Source organism: Mauremys mutica, chromosome 5 (genome assembly GCF_020497125.1).
Source record: "Mauremys mutica isolate MM-2020 ecotype Southern chromosome 5, ASM2049712v1, whole genome shotgun sequence".
In the NCBI taxonomy this organism is placed as follows: Eukaryota; Metazoa; Chordata; order Testudines; family Geoemydidae; genus Mauremys; species Mauremys mutica.
This window is the reverse complement of record NC_059076.1, coordinates 91,875,078-91,890,107: the sequence shown is the minus strand read 5'-3', so window position 1 is coordinate 91,890,107 and position 15,030 is coordinate 91,875,078. Positions and strand designations below refer to the sequence as shown.

The 15,030-nt window shown below is 45.7% G+C and overlaps 1 protein-coding gene across 4 annotated transcripts in view; it reads left to right on the top strand.

Moving 5' to 3' along the window:
- Positions 1–1,897: 1,897 nt before the first annotated feature.
- Positions 1,898–15,030, top strand: part of EXOC1 (exocyst complex component 1) — a 63,001-nt gene continuing 49,868 nt past the window's right edge. For 2 of the 4 annotated variants that reach the window (XM_045017485.1, XM_045017484.1), the window contains exons 1-3: positions 1,898–2,117; positions 9,324–9,457; positions 11,961–12,091. In XM_045017485.1, coding sequence (XP_044873420.1) covers positions 9,334–9,457; positions 11,961–12,091 — 255 coding nt within the window. In that variant the 5' untranslated portion in view covers positions 1,898–2,117; positions 9,324–9,333. The remainder of the gene's footprint in view (positions 2,118–9,323; positions 9,458–11,960; positions 12,092–15,030) is intronic. The other 2 variants (XM_045017487.1, XM_045017486.1) reach the window with 1 other exon arrangement.

Sequence of the window (15,030 nt, the reverse complement as noted above, 5' to 3'; positions counted from 1 at the left end):
CCTGGGTGAAGTGGCAGCAGCGGAGCCCCGCCTAAAACATAACACCCTTCTACATCCCTAGTTTCCCAGGTAAACATTTAGCCATTACACGGTTAGTGTTTTTAAATGTTATTTACATCCCTAATTTAGACATAATTTCTCACTATATCACTGTGATCCTATCAGATCTAATTATACATGCTTGAGTTGAGTCTGTCTTTGAAAGGTCAAAATCCAAATCCCAGATGTTGCAGGTGTTAGTGATTCTGTGTCACATTTCCCCCTTAATTAGTACTGGTGCTAGAGTACACTGAGCTGCTGAAGATGCTTTCTGATTAGATGTAAAGCCAAAGTCCTGAACACTTATGATTATTAAAGTTTCTATGGTATTCTTTGCAAACGAAGGGGTTTTAATTCTGAAGTACTGAATAAATTCCAAATCAGGTAATTCCCTTGCAGCTTTAATGGGATATGGACATCTTCTTCACTTCCTATCCTAAACTGTTGTGTAGAGTTACAAAGTACTGATAAATAACTTCTGCTTTCAACCCCATGTGCAATGTGAACCTTGTGCTCCTTGCCTAGCTGAAACTGGGGTTCTGGGGCTGTAAAGTGATTTGAGATCCTTATGTGAAAGGTGATAGAAGTGCATTATTTACTTTGTGTTTCATGGCAATTTTCAACTTAAAAACCTATGTCATTCTGTACATTATAAGGATTGTATTAACCCAATTTTCGGATCAACTGTACAGAGAAGTTGTGCAATATGTCTTTCACATGCAACTTACTTAACACTAGTTTATAACAGCACAGGCTAATTAGTTTTAAAAGAAGAGGCAGAAGTAGTACATCCTGTACTTAAAACTGTGCCAAAAGGTCAGTGGCTGTAGAGCAGTAGAAAAGGATCCAGAGTTGACCAGATACTGCTGTTTTTAACCACTCAGTGTTGTTTAGTTTTACATTTCATCATTTAACAATTGTATTTAAGTTTAGTTGTTCAAACTTTCACCTTGAGTGAGAGAAGTGATACTCAAGCCCCGTCGTACTCTCAAATTTCACTTACAATACCAGCTTAGCTGGATGTTTTACTTAAGTGACCAGCATAATGTTTCTTAGCTGTCTCCGTCATGAAGCCAGCTGAAACAAACATCATACACTTCAATATGCAATATGCAATCAACTTTGCTTTTGTTGCATCCTACATTACATCCCTCATTGATATTTTGTCTGTTTGCCTGCAAACTCTTTGGGGCAGGAACTTTATCTCCATATTTGCTGGTAAAGCAGCTAGTACACAGACAGTGCTGCATAAAGAACAAGGTTAATAACCACAGGTTTCAGAGTGTTAGTCTGTATCAGCAAAAACAATGAGGAGTCCTTGTTGCACCTTAGAAACTAACAAATTTATTTGGCCATAAGCTTTCGTGGGCTAAAACCCACTTCATCAGATGCATGGAGTGAAAAACACAGTAAGCAATGTGTGTATATATAATGTTACAGCACATGCAAAGATGGGAGTTGCCTTAACAAGTGGGAGTGTCAGTGCTGACAAGGCCAATTCAATCAAGGTGGAAGTGGCCTATTCTCAACAGTTGACAAGAAGGGGTAAATATCAACAGTGGTGCTGCTAACACATACCCTGGGGGCCTGGCTCAGGCCTGATGATCCTGTTGTCCCAGTTTAGTTCCTCCGCCCCACTCAGAACTTCACCCCCTGCCCCACGCTACCTCCCACAGTCCCAGATCAGCTGTGGCCGCCCCTTCGCTCCACCCTCTGCCCAGGTGACCCAATAGGAGCCACGCCCCCTGCTGCCTGCCTGGGCTCCTATTGGCTCGCCCCATCGCCCTCCCCAGTCCCTTGCCGAGCGCTGCGAGGATAGTGCCGGCCGGGCTGTTACTCCGCCCCGCCGAGAGGGGTCGCTCTGTTGAGCGAGCGTCCCCCTAGTGGACTGCGGTGTTTCCGGGCCGCCCCCGTCACGTGACAGGAAGAGGAAGCCGCCGCGGTTCCCTGTTGCGCGGCAGCGGCCGGGTTTTTGCGGGTGGCGGCGGCTGCGGAGTTCGATGGGCCGGAGGCGGAGCCGCTGCACCCTAAGGAGGAGACACGCCCCAGCCTTTGCGCCCGCCTGCCCGGGCCCCGCGGTAAGGGGGGTTGGCCCCGGTAACCCCGCTCTGCACTGACACCAGGCAGCCCCCGCCCCGTGTGCGGTGCCCGGTCCCCGTCCCCGTCCCGGCGGCGTCGCCGCGCCTGGCTCTCTGGTCCGGATGGGCGGCCCCGGCGCGCTGTGTAGTGACCCCGCCATGGCTCCCCTCTCCCTGACCGCCAGGCTCCCGGCCCGGCCATCAGCGGCGTTTAGTCCCCCCGCCTCGGGCCTGTCACGGCGGTGACAGGCACTGACCCCGGCCGGGCCCCGCGAGCAGAGGCTGGCGCTGCCTGCCTGCCCCTCGCCGCTGTTACAGGTGTCCCCTGGCGCTGAACGGGGGTCGAGGGCCGCGGTCCCCGTTGGGCCAGTCTGACAGCGCGCTGCACAGTCCGCCTCGCACCTTCCACACCAACAAGGACAAATATGTAAGGAAATGGTGGTAAAGCCAGCGGGGGCCGGGGGCCGCAGCGTACCCGACGTGGGTTAATGTCTAAAGTGGACTGGTTTTATTATTGCCCGTGTTTCTCTGAGTGGATTTCCCAGTTAACGGGAGACAGGACGTTACTACTCATGTTGCAGTCTCGGGAGGGGACTCGGTCTGCGCTGGGGATAGGGCAGAGGCCGCTTCTGCTGCCTGCTCAGTGCCAGGTACAGGACATTCACTATGGGAGTTCAGTGTAGGTATTTGTCATGGTAGGGCATAAGTTAAAAGCCAGGAATAGGCTATTAATTATACATTGCATATACTCTTCTGCATATATCATAGAAGACATTCCTTGTTCCTGGGAAGGCATTCTAGTTAAATGGGCTATTAGTAACTTTCTCAAGGCAGGGACTGTCTCTCCTAGTGTATGCATACTGTCAGGGCTCAGTAAATAGACTTGCCTGACACTCACTCTGCTTATTGAAGGTTTTCCTTGAAGTTTTCATTGTTGTTTCATTCTAGTTATTTTAGGAAGGCTTTATCAGGCTCTGGATTGGTCTCAGTTTCAGAGGAATCTTATGAGAGGAGATTAAAAAAACTTGGTTTATTTAATGTAGCAAAATGAAGGCTGAATGGGGATATGACTGTTCTGTCTAAATATATTGGGGGAGATATCAGGTGGGAGAAGAGCTATTTAAGCTAAGGGACAATGATGAAGCAAGGACATATAGGTATAAACTGGCCATGAATAAATTTAGTTTGGAAAGTAGAATAAGGTTTCTAACCATCAGAAGAGTGAGGTTCTGGGACAGCCTCCCAATAGGAGTAATGGGGGTAAACAGCCTAACTAGTTTTAAGATGGAGCTTGATAAATTTATGAATAGGAGTATATGATGGGGTTGTAATAGCAGAGGACTGGATTCAGTGACCTGGGAAGGAGGTCCCTTCCAGTGCTATATTCCTAACTCCTCTCAAAGCTTGTTACTGAGCCAAAAATGCTTTATGTCCTGTTCTCTCATACTTCATTTTAGGCTTTGTCATATGCACTGTCTCAGAAGAGCACAGCTGTCTTGTTGGTACATATATGGAGATGAGATCTCTGATGTAACTGAGTCCTCCTGGCCCACTGATGGCTTTGAAGATTGGGACCAAGGCCTTGAACTAGTAATAGAAGGTGGACTGTAAAGCCTGTAGAAAGATTGGTGTACAGAGTTTGTGCTCACCATTGGCCCATCTGACTGAAGAGAGAGGCTACAACATTCTGCACAATTTGGAGAGTCTGTTACTTCCACTTCTAGCCCCAGATACAGAGTGGCATTAATAATTTACTCCTGGGGGCATTCTGTTCCAAAAAATTAAAAATTCTGCATATTTTATTTGTCAAAATAACACAATATAATCATGCTGGTTTCAATTATTTTGGTAATTTATTTAAATTACAATACAGTGGATGGAGAATGGGAGTGGAGAGCACTGCAGGAAATCCCCAAACCTCCTTTGTCTAATAATAATGTATCTAGGCTTGACTCTTTTTCTAGTTATTAGTCAACACGTATATGCAACCATATGCTCAGTGTTACGTCATAGGCAACTGAAAAGCAAGTGAGGGCTGGGGAATCAAACTCACAATTTATATTGGCTATGGACGATCCCCAGAAAAGTCAGTAGCAAACAGTTCATGGAGCATATTTTGATAGGAAATGTTTTCAGTCCAAAAAATTTAGACTACTTCTAATCACTGACGTACCATAATCATTTATAAGCCATACTGTCCTTTACAATACGACTCCTTTACCCCATTCTGGCAATGTAAAGGAGCCTTGAAACTTTTACACCTGTTTTATACTCCTGGGGGTTTCACAAAGACCATGGGAACAGTTCACTAAGAACAATTCATTAAGTAGGCAGGCTGCTACGGGTTTGGCTACACTTGCAGGTGTGCAGCGCTGGGAGTTACAGCTGTCTTCGTACAGCAGTGTAGGGAAAGCGCTGGAGTGTGGCCACACTGACAGCTACCAGCGCTGCAGTGTGGCCACATTTGCAGCGCTGTTGGGAGTGGTGCATTATGGGCAGCTATCCCACAGAGCACCTCGTCCCATTTTGGCGCCGTGGGTTGTGGGAAGGGGGCGGGTCATTCTGCTTCCTGTCCCAATGCCCCGTGATGCATCGTTTCACATCCCAGCAAACCCTGTTTTTCCGTCCACGTTTGGCGCCATCTTGACTCTCTCAACGGTTTCTGTGCAGCGCGATTTCTGTGGGAAATGGAACCTGAACTGCTGAGGAGTATGCTGATGAGTCTCGCCAGCACATCACATTTGGCAGTTGAGCTATTCCTTAAGATACAAAGTGATGAGGAGTCTGACGATGATAGCGAGTCGCCTGACGCGTATGACACTAAAATGCTTCTGGCATTCACGGAAATGCTCAGCACTGTGGAACGCCGCTTTTGGGCTCGGGAAACAAGCACTGAGTGGTGGGATCACATTGTCATACACGTCTGGGATGATGAGCAGTGGCTGCAGAACTTTTGGATGAGAAAAGCCACTTTCATGGGACTTTGTGCTGAGCTCACCCCCACCCTGCGGCACAAGGACACGAGATTGAGAGCTGCCCTGCCGGTGGAGAAGCGGGTGGCTATTGCAATCTGGAAGCTGGCAACTCCAGACAGCTACCGATCGGTCGGGAACCAGTTTGGAGTGGGAAAGTCGACCATTGGAATTGTGTTGATGCAAATTTGCAGGGCCATTAATCGCATCCTGCTAAGAAGAACCGTGACTCTGGGGAATGTGCAGGACATTGTGAATGGCTTTGCACAAATGGGTTTCCCTAACTGTGGAGGGGCGATAGATGGGATGCATATTCCTATTCTGGCATCACCCCACCTAGCATCCGAGTACGTTAATCGTAAGGGGTATTTCTCTATGGTTCTCCAGGCGCTTGTGGATCACTGTGGGCATTTCATTGACATTAACACAGGCTGGCCTAGAAAGGTGCATGATGCACGCATCTTTCGGAACACTGGCCTGTTCAGGAAGCTGCAGGCAGGGACTTTTTTCCCAGACCAGAAGATCACAGTAGGGGATGTTGAAATGCCCATTGTGATCCTTGGAGACCCCGCTTACCCATTAATGCCGTGGCTCATGAACCCATATACAGGGAAGCTTGACAGGAGCAAGGACCGGTTCAACTACAGGCTGAGCCAGTGCCGAATGACTGTGGAGTGTGCTTTTGGCCGTTTAAAGGGGCGCTGGCGATCTCTGTATGGGAAGCTAGACTTGGGGGAAAGCAGCATCCCCGCGGTTATATCCGCGTGCTGTACCCTCCATAATATTTGTGAAGGGAAGGGTGAAAGATTCAGTCAGGCATGGACCTCTGAGGTTCAATGCCTGGAGGCTGAATTTGCACAGCCAGAGAGCAGGGCTACTAGAGAGGCCCAGCACAGGGCTGCAAGGATTAGGGATGCCTTGAGGGAGGAATTTGAGGCTGAAAACCAACAGTAATGTTTGGTGCCTTGTACGGGAGTGAAGTGCAGTGGTTACAATGTTAGTAAGAATCTGTGTTTCCTAAGCTGATTTGCAGTGCCTGTTTCTTTCCTGGGCTAAGGTATCTTTGACTTTCTGCAATAATAAAGACTGTTTTCAAAGCCAAGAATTCATTTATTGAAAAGAAAATAACTTTACTGACAGACACCCAACATTTTGGGAACCTAAAAGGGCAGGGGGGTGGGGTGGGGAAATGTGCAGTCACAGGTTTGAATATGTCCTGTCTGGAGTGCTGTGCAATGACTGCTGCACTTCAGGATGCCTATACTGCATGGTGATGGGGGTTGAATGCAGAGGGTGAGGATCGTAGTTCTCAGGGCTGGTTGGTGAACGTACAGGTGTTGGAGGCAGCTGGTGGTGGTAAGAACCTGGATGCTGGGGAAGGGGGTTTTGAGCTGACATTGGGGCACAAGGGAAAGAGCTTTGGGAGGGGGGAGGGGCGGTGCGGTAGTGCTCTGCCTGCATGGCTACGAGCGCCTCGATAGAGTCTGCTTGGCGCACCAGGATGCTTATCAGCTGATTTGTGCTTTACTTCCTAGCCGCTGAGTTTTTCTGGCGGATCCTGCTTTCCCTTTCCCTCCAGTCCTGCACTTTTTTATTCTCTCTGGCAGAGTGATCCATAACTGCTTGCAGCAGGTCTTCTTTGCTTTTTCGCGGCTTCTTCCGGAGTTTTTGGAGCCTTTGAGCTGTTGATAACACGGGCAGCCGAGAATTCAGGGTTGCTTGTGGAAAGGCAAAAAAGAATACACTTAACAGAGGCAGCATTGTTTATATCTCGGACAATTATTCCCACACAGTGAAGGAGTAACATTCTTCACAATAGCATAATTTTCCCATACCAAAGAGAGTGCACAGAACCCACAGGAGCCCCAAAATGGTGAGTAAGGGGGACTGATATCTCGCTGCTGCCAGTCACCTGGGAAGGGGGACTGATTGCTTCAGGGCTGTACTGGGGTTTCTGTGCATTGGGAAAAGCAAACAGCTGCAGGGGGCACCTACACTGAACACTCTCCCAACATTTTCCACAGGAGTTGATCCTGGAAGATATCTCGCTGCTGCGGGTCACCTGGGAAGAGCGGGAGGGTCTTCTACAGCAATGCGGATTCTGCCCTGGCCCCTGTACAGCTTGCCTGTGTGCAGCAATGATCCCCCGACCCCTCGCGGCACAGTGGCGTGGACGCGTTAGCCTGACTGGGACAAGGACCACGGTGGCTCTCCCAATAAACTTGCGCAAGCACATTGCCCACGCTCTGGCTGAAACTTTTGAAGAGATTACCGAGGCCGATTACCGCGACGTGATAGACCACATCAGTGCGCTATTCCACTAGGCATGCATTCATGCAGCCCTAACCCTCCCTTCTCTCCTGAAAAATTTCCATCCTGAAAATAAAAAGCCGCTTACCGGAAACCCACTCCTCTATTTGTCCTCCACCAAGTACCGGCTGTTGCGACTGGCTACCTTCCTCTTGGCTTGAGAAGAGCTCCTGGCTGCATGCCTCCAGGGACTCCGGGGTGTCTCCCCCCAACCCAGTACCCTCACTCTCCGTTTCCTCATCCCCCCTCCCTGCTCTATTCCTCAGGCCGATGTGGAGTCATCCAGCGCTGCAGACAGGGAGATACAGCGCTGTATGTGCCTTGCAAGTGTGGACGGTGAGTGAGTTGCAGCGCTGTAAAGCTACCACCAGCGCTGCAACTCTCCAGTGTAGCCAAGCCCTACATTCTGCCCTGCCTGAGGGGACAGAGACTGCCCCATGCCTACTTCCTCAAAAACAACCCAAAGCCCTGCCCCTCCATGACGAGTGTGCATGAGAGGGACAGTTCTTTCTCTGTCACACACAAGACTGCCCAGCCCCCCTCCCCGGTGGTGATTTGTGTCTCAACTGGCTTCTCCAGGTGCCCAAACTGACCTGCCTGTGCTGCTGGGGAGGGGAACATGACCACTCTCAAGGCTTCCCTTTGCTTCCCCATCAGAAGTCATTTTTCTGCAGGGAAGTAAAGAAATCTACAGGGGACATGAATTCTGCACACACGCAGTGATGCAGAATTCCCCCAGGAGTAATCATTCTGGAAGTGATAAACTTGTGGATTCTTGTGGTCAAATCCTTGTCCATAAGGAAAGGCTCCGATTTCTGAGTTTGATGAAGGTGGATTATTTTGTTACTGGGCATCTAGGTCTAGTGAAGAGTCTAGCAGGACTCAAGATTTTGCACCACTTTGTTGCTATTACATCAGCTAGAAGGCTCAGCAAACTAACAAGCTGTCATCACTAACCCTCATACAATATTCCATAGAGATAAGGTGGTGTGGAGACCTCATCCCAAATCTGACACAATTTTAGGAATAATCTATTAAGCTCTTTTTCTTTCTAAAATCTCATTCTTCTCCACCGGGGGGGGGGAACCTCTCCACACTTTGGAAGTTTCAAGGGCCTTGTTACGTTTTGATAGAACAAAGCCCTTTAGACAGATTTTTTTGCTGCCATAAGTAGCATTTCAAAGGGGCAGGCCATTTTTTCCAAGAGAATACCTAAATGGATTACCCAGTGTATTTCAATCATGTGTTTGTAGGAAGAGGTGTACCAGCAATCAAAGAGCACAGGCTGCTTTCTCTGCATGCTTTAGAAATATTCCCCATATCTGAGATCAGCAAGATTGCTCTGTGAAGTAATCCCCTTTTGTTAAATCCTATGCCCTTGACCTGGCTGTAAAATCAGATGCCATATATGGTAGGGGTATATTTACAATCACTGTTTAGTAGTAGTTAGGAATCTTCAATCCCACCGTTCAAATTGGGGCACTGTTTATTACTTTCACGATAAATACTCGAAGAAGAGAGAATGGTTACTGACCTTTTGTAATGGCTACAGTTCTTTGGGATCTTTTCATTCATAAGTCGTTCTCCATTCCCACTTTTTTGGCACCCCCTTTACCTGGGATTCTGAATTAGTGAGGGAACTGGGGGACAGTTGAGGCAGCTCTGCCTTTATGCCCTTGGTAGGTGGGGGAACAAGGACATGCATAGTACAGACATGGCTCAATGGGCAGCACTGTTCAAAGATTCTGATATATGCATGAGGCGCTCACAGATATAGAGGGGATCCACGTAGTTGACAACCTCTTGAACCACAGTTACTATCAAGAAAATATCGGTAACTGTTCTTTTCGGTATTTAACCAGTTCATAAATGTGCTTGAACATTGTATTGTACTCAGCATGACTTTTTTAAACTTGTTTTTCAGCTGAGAGAAAATGACTGCAATCAAGCATGCCTTACAGAGGGATATTTTCACTCCAAATGATGAACGTTTATTGAGCATTGTGAATGTGTGCAAAGCAGGCAAAAAGAAGAGAAATTGCTTTTTGTGTGCCACAGGTATGTATGTTGATTGAGAGACACAACAAAGTATTTCTTTTCATTGTCTTTGAGTATTTTTTACTTTAAATATAACTCTTCATTTTACTATACTTAATTTCTTTAAGTGGCAACTGCTTTTCATGTCTCAGCCTGTTCCTTTCCTATATAGAGAACATGTACTTCCATTTATTATAAATGGATGGAATCAGTTATGGTATAGAGTGAAAATAAATTAGTCATGTTTTCATAACAAAAAAAGCTTTACTTTTAAAGCCGTGCTGGACCGTGCTCCAGGTATGTTCTTAAAAGGAGGGCTTGTCAAGCCAGCCGGTGACGTCAGGGTTTAGGGTTTAATTCCCCACTGTGGTTTAGAGGCAGGTAAGAACAGCATTACTGACTGTGAGTTATTTAAGTGCAGCATAGCTGTTTAGGCTCAGCACCTAAAATAATGTTGGTTACTTTCAAAGGGAAGGGAGAGAGGCTGGGGTGTACTGATTAGAAGCTGGGGCAGGGAGCTCCAGGGAAATGTGAGTGCTCTCTTTTTGTGCTTTGTACTTTTGGTCCTTTGTTTCTGAGTTTAGTTGCAGGCCTTCCAAGCAGTAGATACTTTTGGCAAATTAGTGTCAATTTGGCATAACTCAGAACCCTTGCAAACAAAAACCCAACCCCCCCATTTTACCCCTCCTCCCGCCCCATAATAACCCTAACCAGAGAGGGCAATTTTATATTCAAACCTGATTCTCCAGTAATTTATTTATTTATTAACTCTGTGTTCCACCCCAATCCTGCGATAATGTAACTGTGGATACTGATTGGGCTACAGCAGGGGTAGGCAACCTATGACACGTGTGCCAAAGCTGGCATGCAAGCAGATTTTCAGTGGCACTCACACTGCCTGGGTCCTGGCCACCGGTCTGGGGGGGCTCTGCATTTTAGTTATATATTATAGACATATAGAAAGAGATCTTCTAAAAACCTTAAATTAGAGTGAATAAATGAAGACTCGGCACACCGCTTCTGAAAGGTTGCCGACCCCTGGACTACAGTAACTCCTCGCTTAACGTTGTAGTTATGTTCCTGAAAAATGAGACAGTAAGCGAAACGATGTTAAACGAATCCATATTCCCCATAAGAATTAATGTAAAAGGGGTGGGGGTGTTAGGTTCCAGGGAAATATTTTTCACCAGACCAAAAAATATATATACACACAGTATAAGTTTTAAACAAACAATTTAGTACTGTACACAGCAATGATGATTGTGAAGCTTGATTGAGGTGGTGAAGTCAGAGGGTGGGATATTTCTCAGGGAATGCCTTACCGCTAAATGATGAACTAGTATTCGGCTGAGCCCTCAAGGGTTAACATGTTGTTAATGCGGCCTCCCACTCTACAAGGCAGCACGAATGGAGGGAGGGGAGACAGCATGGCAGACAGAGACACACACCCTGTGTGTGGGAGAGAGAGAGATGTGCATTGCCCCTTTTAAGTATAGTGACCCCACTCTAAGTACATTGCCTTTAAAAAAAATCAGGAAGTTGAGACAGCAGCTGCGGCCAGCAAGCTCTCTGTGTCCTGAGCCCCGTCCTGTCCCCACCCTGCTCTATATGGAGAAGGAGTAAGGGGGTGGGGGGAGAACACCCTGACATTACCCCCCCCCCCCCCCCGCAGAGTAAGCAGGAGGCTCCCAGGAGCAGCTCCAAGGTGGAGGGCAGGAGCAGCACATGGCAGTGGGGGGAGGGACAGCTGAACTGCTGACAATTGGTAGCCTGCTGGGCAGCTGCCTCACAGGGACCTTAGGGGAGAGGGGAGCTGATAGGGCGGCTGCCGGTCCACCCTGGTTCCAAATCCCCACCAGCTAGCTGCAACAGGCTGCTCTTCCTGCAAGCAGTGGACAAATCAGGCAGCTGCCAAACAATGTTATAAGGGAGCATTGCACAACTTTAAATACACGTTTCCTAATTGATCAGCAACGAAACAACGTTAACCGGGGCGACTTTAAGTGAGGACTTACTGTACCTATGTTGTAAGTTCTTTAGGGCAGGGACTATCTCTTTGGTCTGTTTGTAGAGCACATAGTGCAATGAGGTCCTGGTCCATAACTGGGGCTCGTAGGTGCTATGATCATACAAATGAATAATAACAATAATATATTATGTCAAGCCCATATTTTGTGGGGAGTTTAATTAGATTGTGTCAGTCCTTGGTTCTGTTTTACATTATAGATGCAGCTTTGCTCTTTAAACTCATCACTTCTTTTTAGGGCTACTATAAAAAAACAAATGAGGAACAAATGCCTACATAGCACTGTAGCTGATTTTAGAAGTTATGCAGTGATACATATGAGTCTGAGATCAAAAATGAAGCCTGTGTCTGGAGGGATCCCTTTACAACACATAGAAACTTTAAGCTCACTATCTGAAGGGGAAAATCTGTTCAGAATCATAGATTCAAATGTAGATGAGAAGTTGACCTTGATACTGGTTAAAATATCATTGCTGAAAGTAATTCTGTACTTAACAGTGACAACAGAACGTCCAGTGCAAGTAAATGTGGTCAAGGTGAAGAAATCTGATAAGGGAGATTTCTACAAAAGACAGACAGCGTGGGCACTTCGAGATCTTGCTGTTGTTGATGCCAAAGATGCTGTTAAAGTATGTATTCGTGACCTATGTTTAGAATGTGTCCCTAACTATATAGAGACTTTAAAAGTTTTTCATTCAGAGCTCTGTTAAGTCCAAGTTAACTTGTTAACTGTGAGCTACGCAAAGTTTGGATTCTAATGTCACATGAGGGTTGGAAGATGGGATGGCAGCCATATGTCTATTTTCCTTGTATCCTAATCTGTCTTGCCCAAGGTTGTATCTGAACTCCAGTCGGGGGGAGCTAAGCCTGAGGAGCCAGCAGAGTATTCTCAATATCTATCAATAGTATTCTCAGTATCTATTCTACATAGTCTGTCAGAGGCATCTCAGATAGGTAGAGCTTGGCTTCTTTGCAAGAACTTGTGAGAGAACTACTACTTTTTTTCCCCAATTTGAATGCTGTATAAAATCTTTACTCCAGATTCAGGTCCCCTTGAAATGGACTACCGTTGTAGAATGAAAGCATTACTGCTGATTTATAATTCATGCTAGGTTTTAAGTAATGCTTGTACCACAAGGCACTTTGAAACCGTGGTGATGAACAATATATAAGAACCTAGCTAGAGCTGTCTAAAACAAATAATGTACGTGGTAATGAGATACATTTTTATAAGCCATCCACAAGAAATAAGAACATTGACCCATCTGTTGAAAAGTATATGACCCTGAGATATTTTGCTTCTTCATAAATCCTAGATTGTGCATGCCCACAACAGTAACTTGGTTTTGGCCCTGAAATTCATCTCTATTTTGTAGAAGGTAACTTTTCTATTAAGTATTTCATACCTCAGAACTTGGTGTGTAACTGGAGATGGGAATGGTGGAGACAAAACACAGGGCAAGTCTACACTAGAGCACTATATTGGCACAGCTGTGCCACTGTACTGCATCTGGTGAAGATGCATTATGCTGATGGGAGAGCGCTCTTTCGTTGGCATAATTACTCCACCTCTGCAAGAGGTGGAAGCTACGTCGGTGGGAGAATGTCTCCTGTCAACATAGTGCCAGTGTGGTCAGCGCTTAAGTCAATTTAACTTAGTCCCTCGGGGGAGTGTCTTTTTTACACCCCTGAGTGACGAAAATTATGTTGACTTAAGCAGTCATGTAGACCAGCCCACACATTACTCATTCTTTCTTCCCTTTAATGTTCTGCCTGTTGGTATTGTATATGAATAATCCAAAATGTTGTTTAGATTTACTGGCTTGTAGAAGATTTCCGTCAAGAGTAGGGTGAATACACTTAACTTTATTACTCCTGTAATATATGTTTAACACATATGTTGGCTGTAACTTTTAAGAAGAGTACAATTAAAAAGAAAATCTAAATTAAATTTAAGGAAATAACTTCCTTATGGGTCAGAGTTCCCCTAAAACTATTGTTTCTATCAAGGCTTTTCTTTAAGAGCAGTTTACTCAGTAGAACCCAATATGTCTCTGAAGTGTGTGTGTTTTCTGTATGTATGTCATACTTTATAAGCTATTTATAAATAGCTTATAAAAACTATTAAAAAAACATTATGGTTGCAAAGTCAAGCACCCAAAAGTTAAGAAAAGCCAGAATTAACATTGCCTATGCACCTTTAATTCAGCTCCCTTGTGGGAATGCATTATTATAATAGTTTTAATTACAGGATCACACACTATTTTTTTCCCACAGGACCCTTGCCTTTCACATCGCACATCATCTATAATGCACAACACCCATAAAATTGTGTGTACGCACACTTTTTATAATGTATCATTAATCATCACACTTAGCAGGTAATACTGATGAGGCAACTGAGATTCTTTTATAGTGCTTTGTGGGAAATAGTCCTAACAAAGATTTCATTTCCCATCATGTCCAGTTTCATGTGCCAATTGCTTGTAGGAAAAACATTAGCAGCAATACAAGTAATATGTCGTGGTAAATGCTAGTCTAATTTGCACAGAATGTATAGCGTTAAGAGGATATGAAACTTTCACTGGAGGAAAGGTGGGTATTTTAAAGTGCTTAGCCTGATTTAAACTCCATAGTCTATGTTCAGTGCAGTTGATGCTGGATATATAAGTGGCTAATGAAAAGAAGCTTTTAATCAAGTATAATCAAGGCCTCACCTCAGTCCCTGGAAAAATCATGGAGCAGGTCCTCAAGGAATCAATTTTGAAGCACTTAGAGGAGAGGAAAGTGATCAGGAACAGTCAGCATGGATTCACCAAGGGCAAGTCATGCCTGACTAACCTAATTGCCTTCTATGATGAGATAACTAGCTTTGTGGATGAGGGGAAAACAGTGGACATGTTGTTGTTCTTGAGTTTAGCAAAGCTTTTGATACAGTCTCCCACAGTATTCTTGCCAGCAAGTTAAAGTAGTATGGGCTAGATGAATGGATTATAAGGTGGATAGAAAGCTGGCTAGATCATCGGGCTCAATGGGTAGTGATCAATGGCTACATGTCTAGATGGCAGCCGATATCAAGCGGAGTGCCCCAAGGGTCGGTCCGGGGTCCAGTTTTGTTCAGTATCGTCATTAATGATCTGGAGGATGGTGTGGATTGCACCCTCAGCAAGTTTGCAGATGACACTAGACTGGGAGGAGTGGTAGATATGCTGGAGGGTAGGGATAGGATACAGAGGGACCTATACAGATTAGAGGATTGAGCCAAAAGAAACTTGATGAGGTTCAACAAAAACAAGTGCAGAGTCCTGCACTTAGGACGGGAGAATCCCATGGACTGCTACAGACTGAGTACTGAATGGCTAGGCAGCAGTTCTGCAGAAAAGAACCTAGGGGTTACAGTGGACAGGAAGCTGGGAATTGTGCCCTTGTTGCCAAGAAGGCTAATGGCTAATTTGGGGCTGTATAAGTAGGAGCATTTTCAGCAGATTGAGGGATGTGATCATTCCCCTCTATTTGGCATTGGTGAGGCCTCATCTGGAGTACTGTGTCTAGTTTTGGGTCCCACACT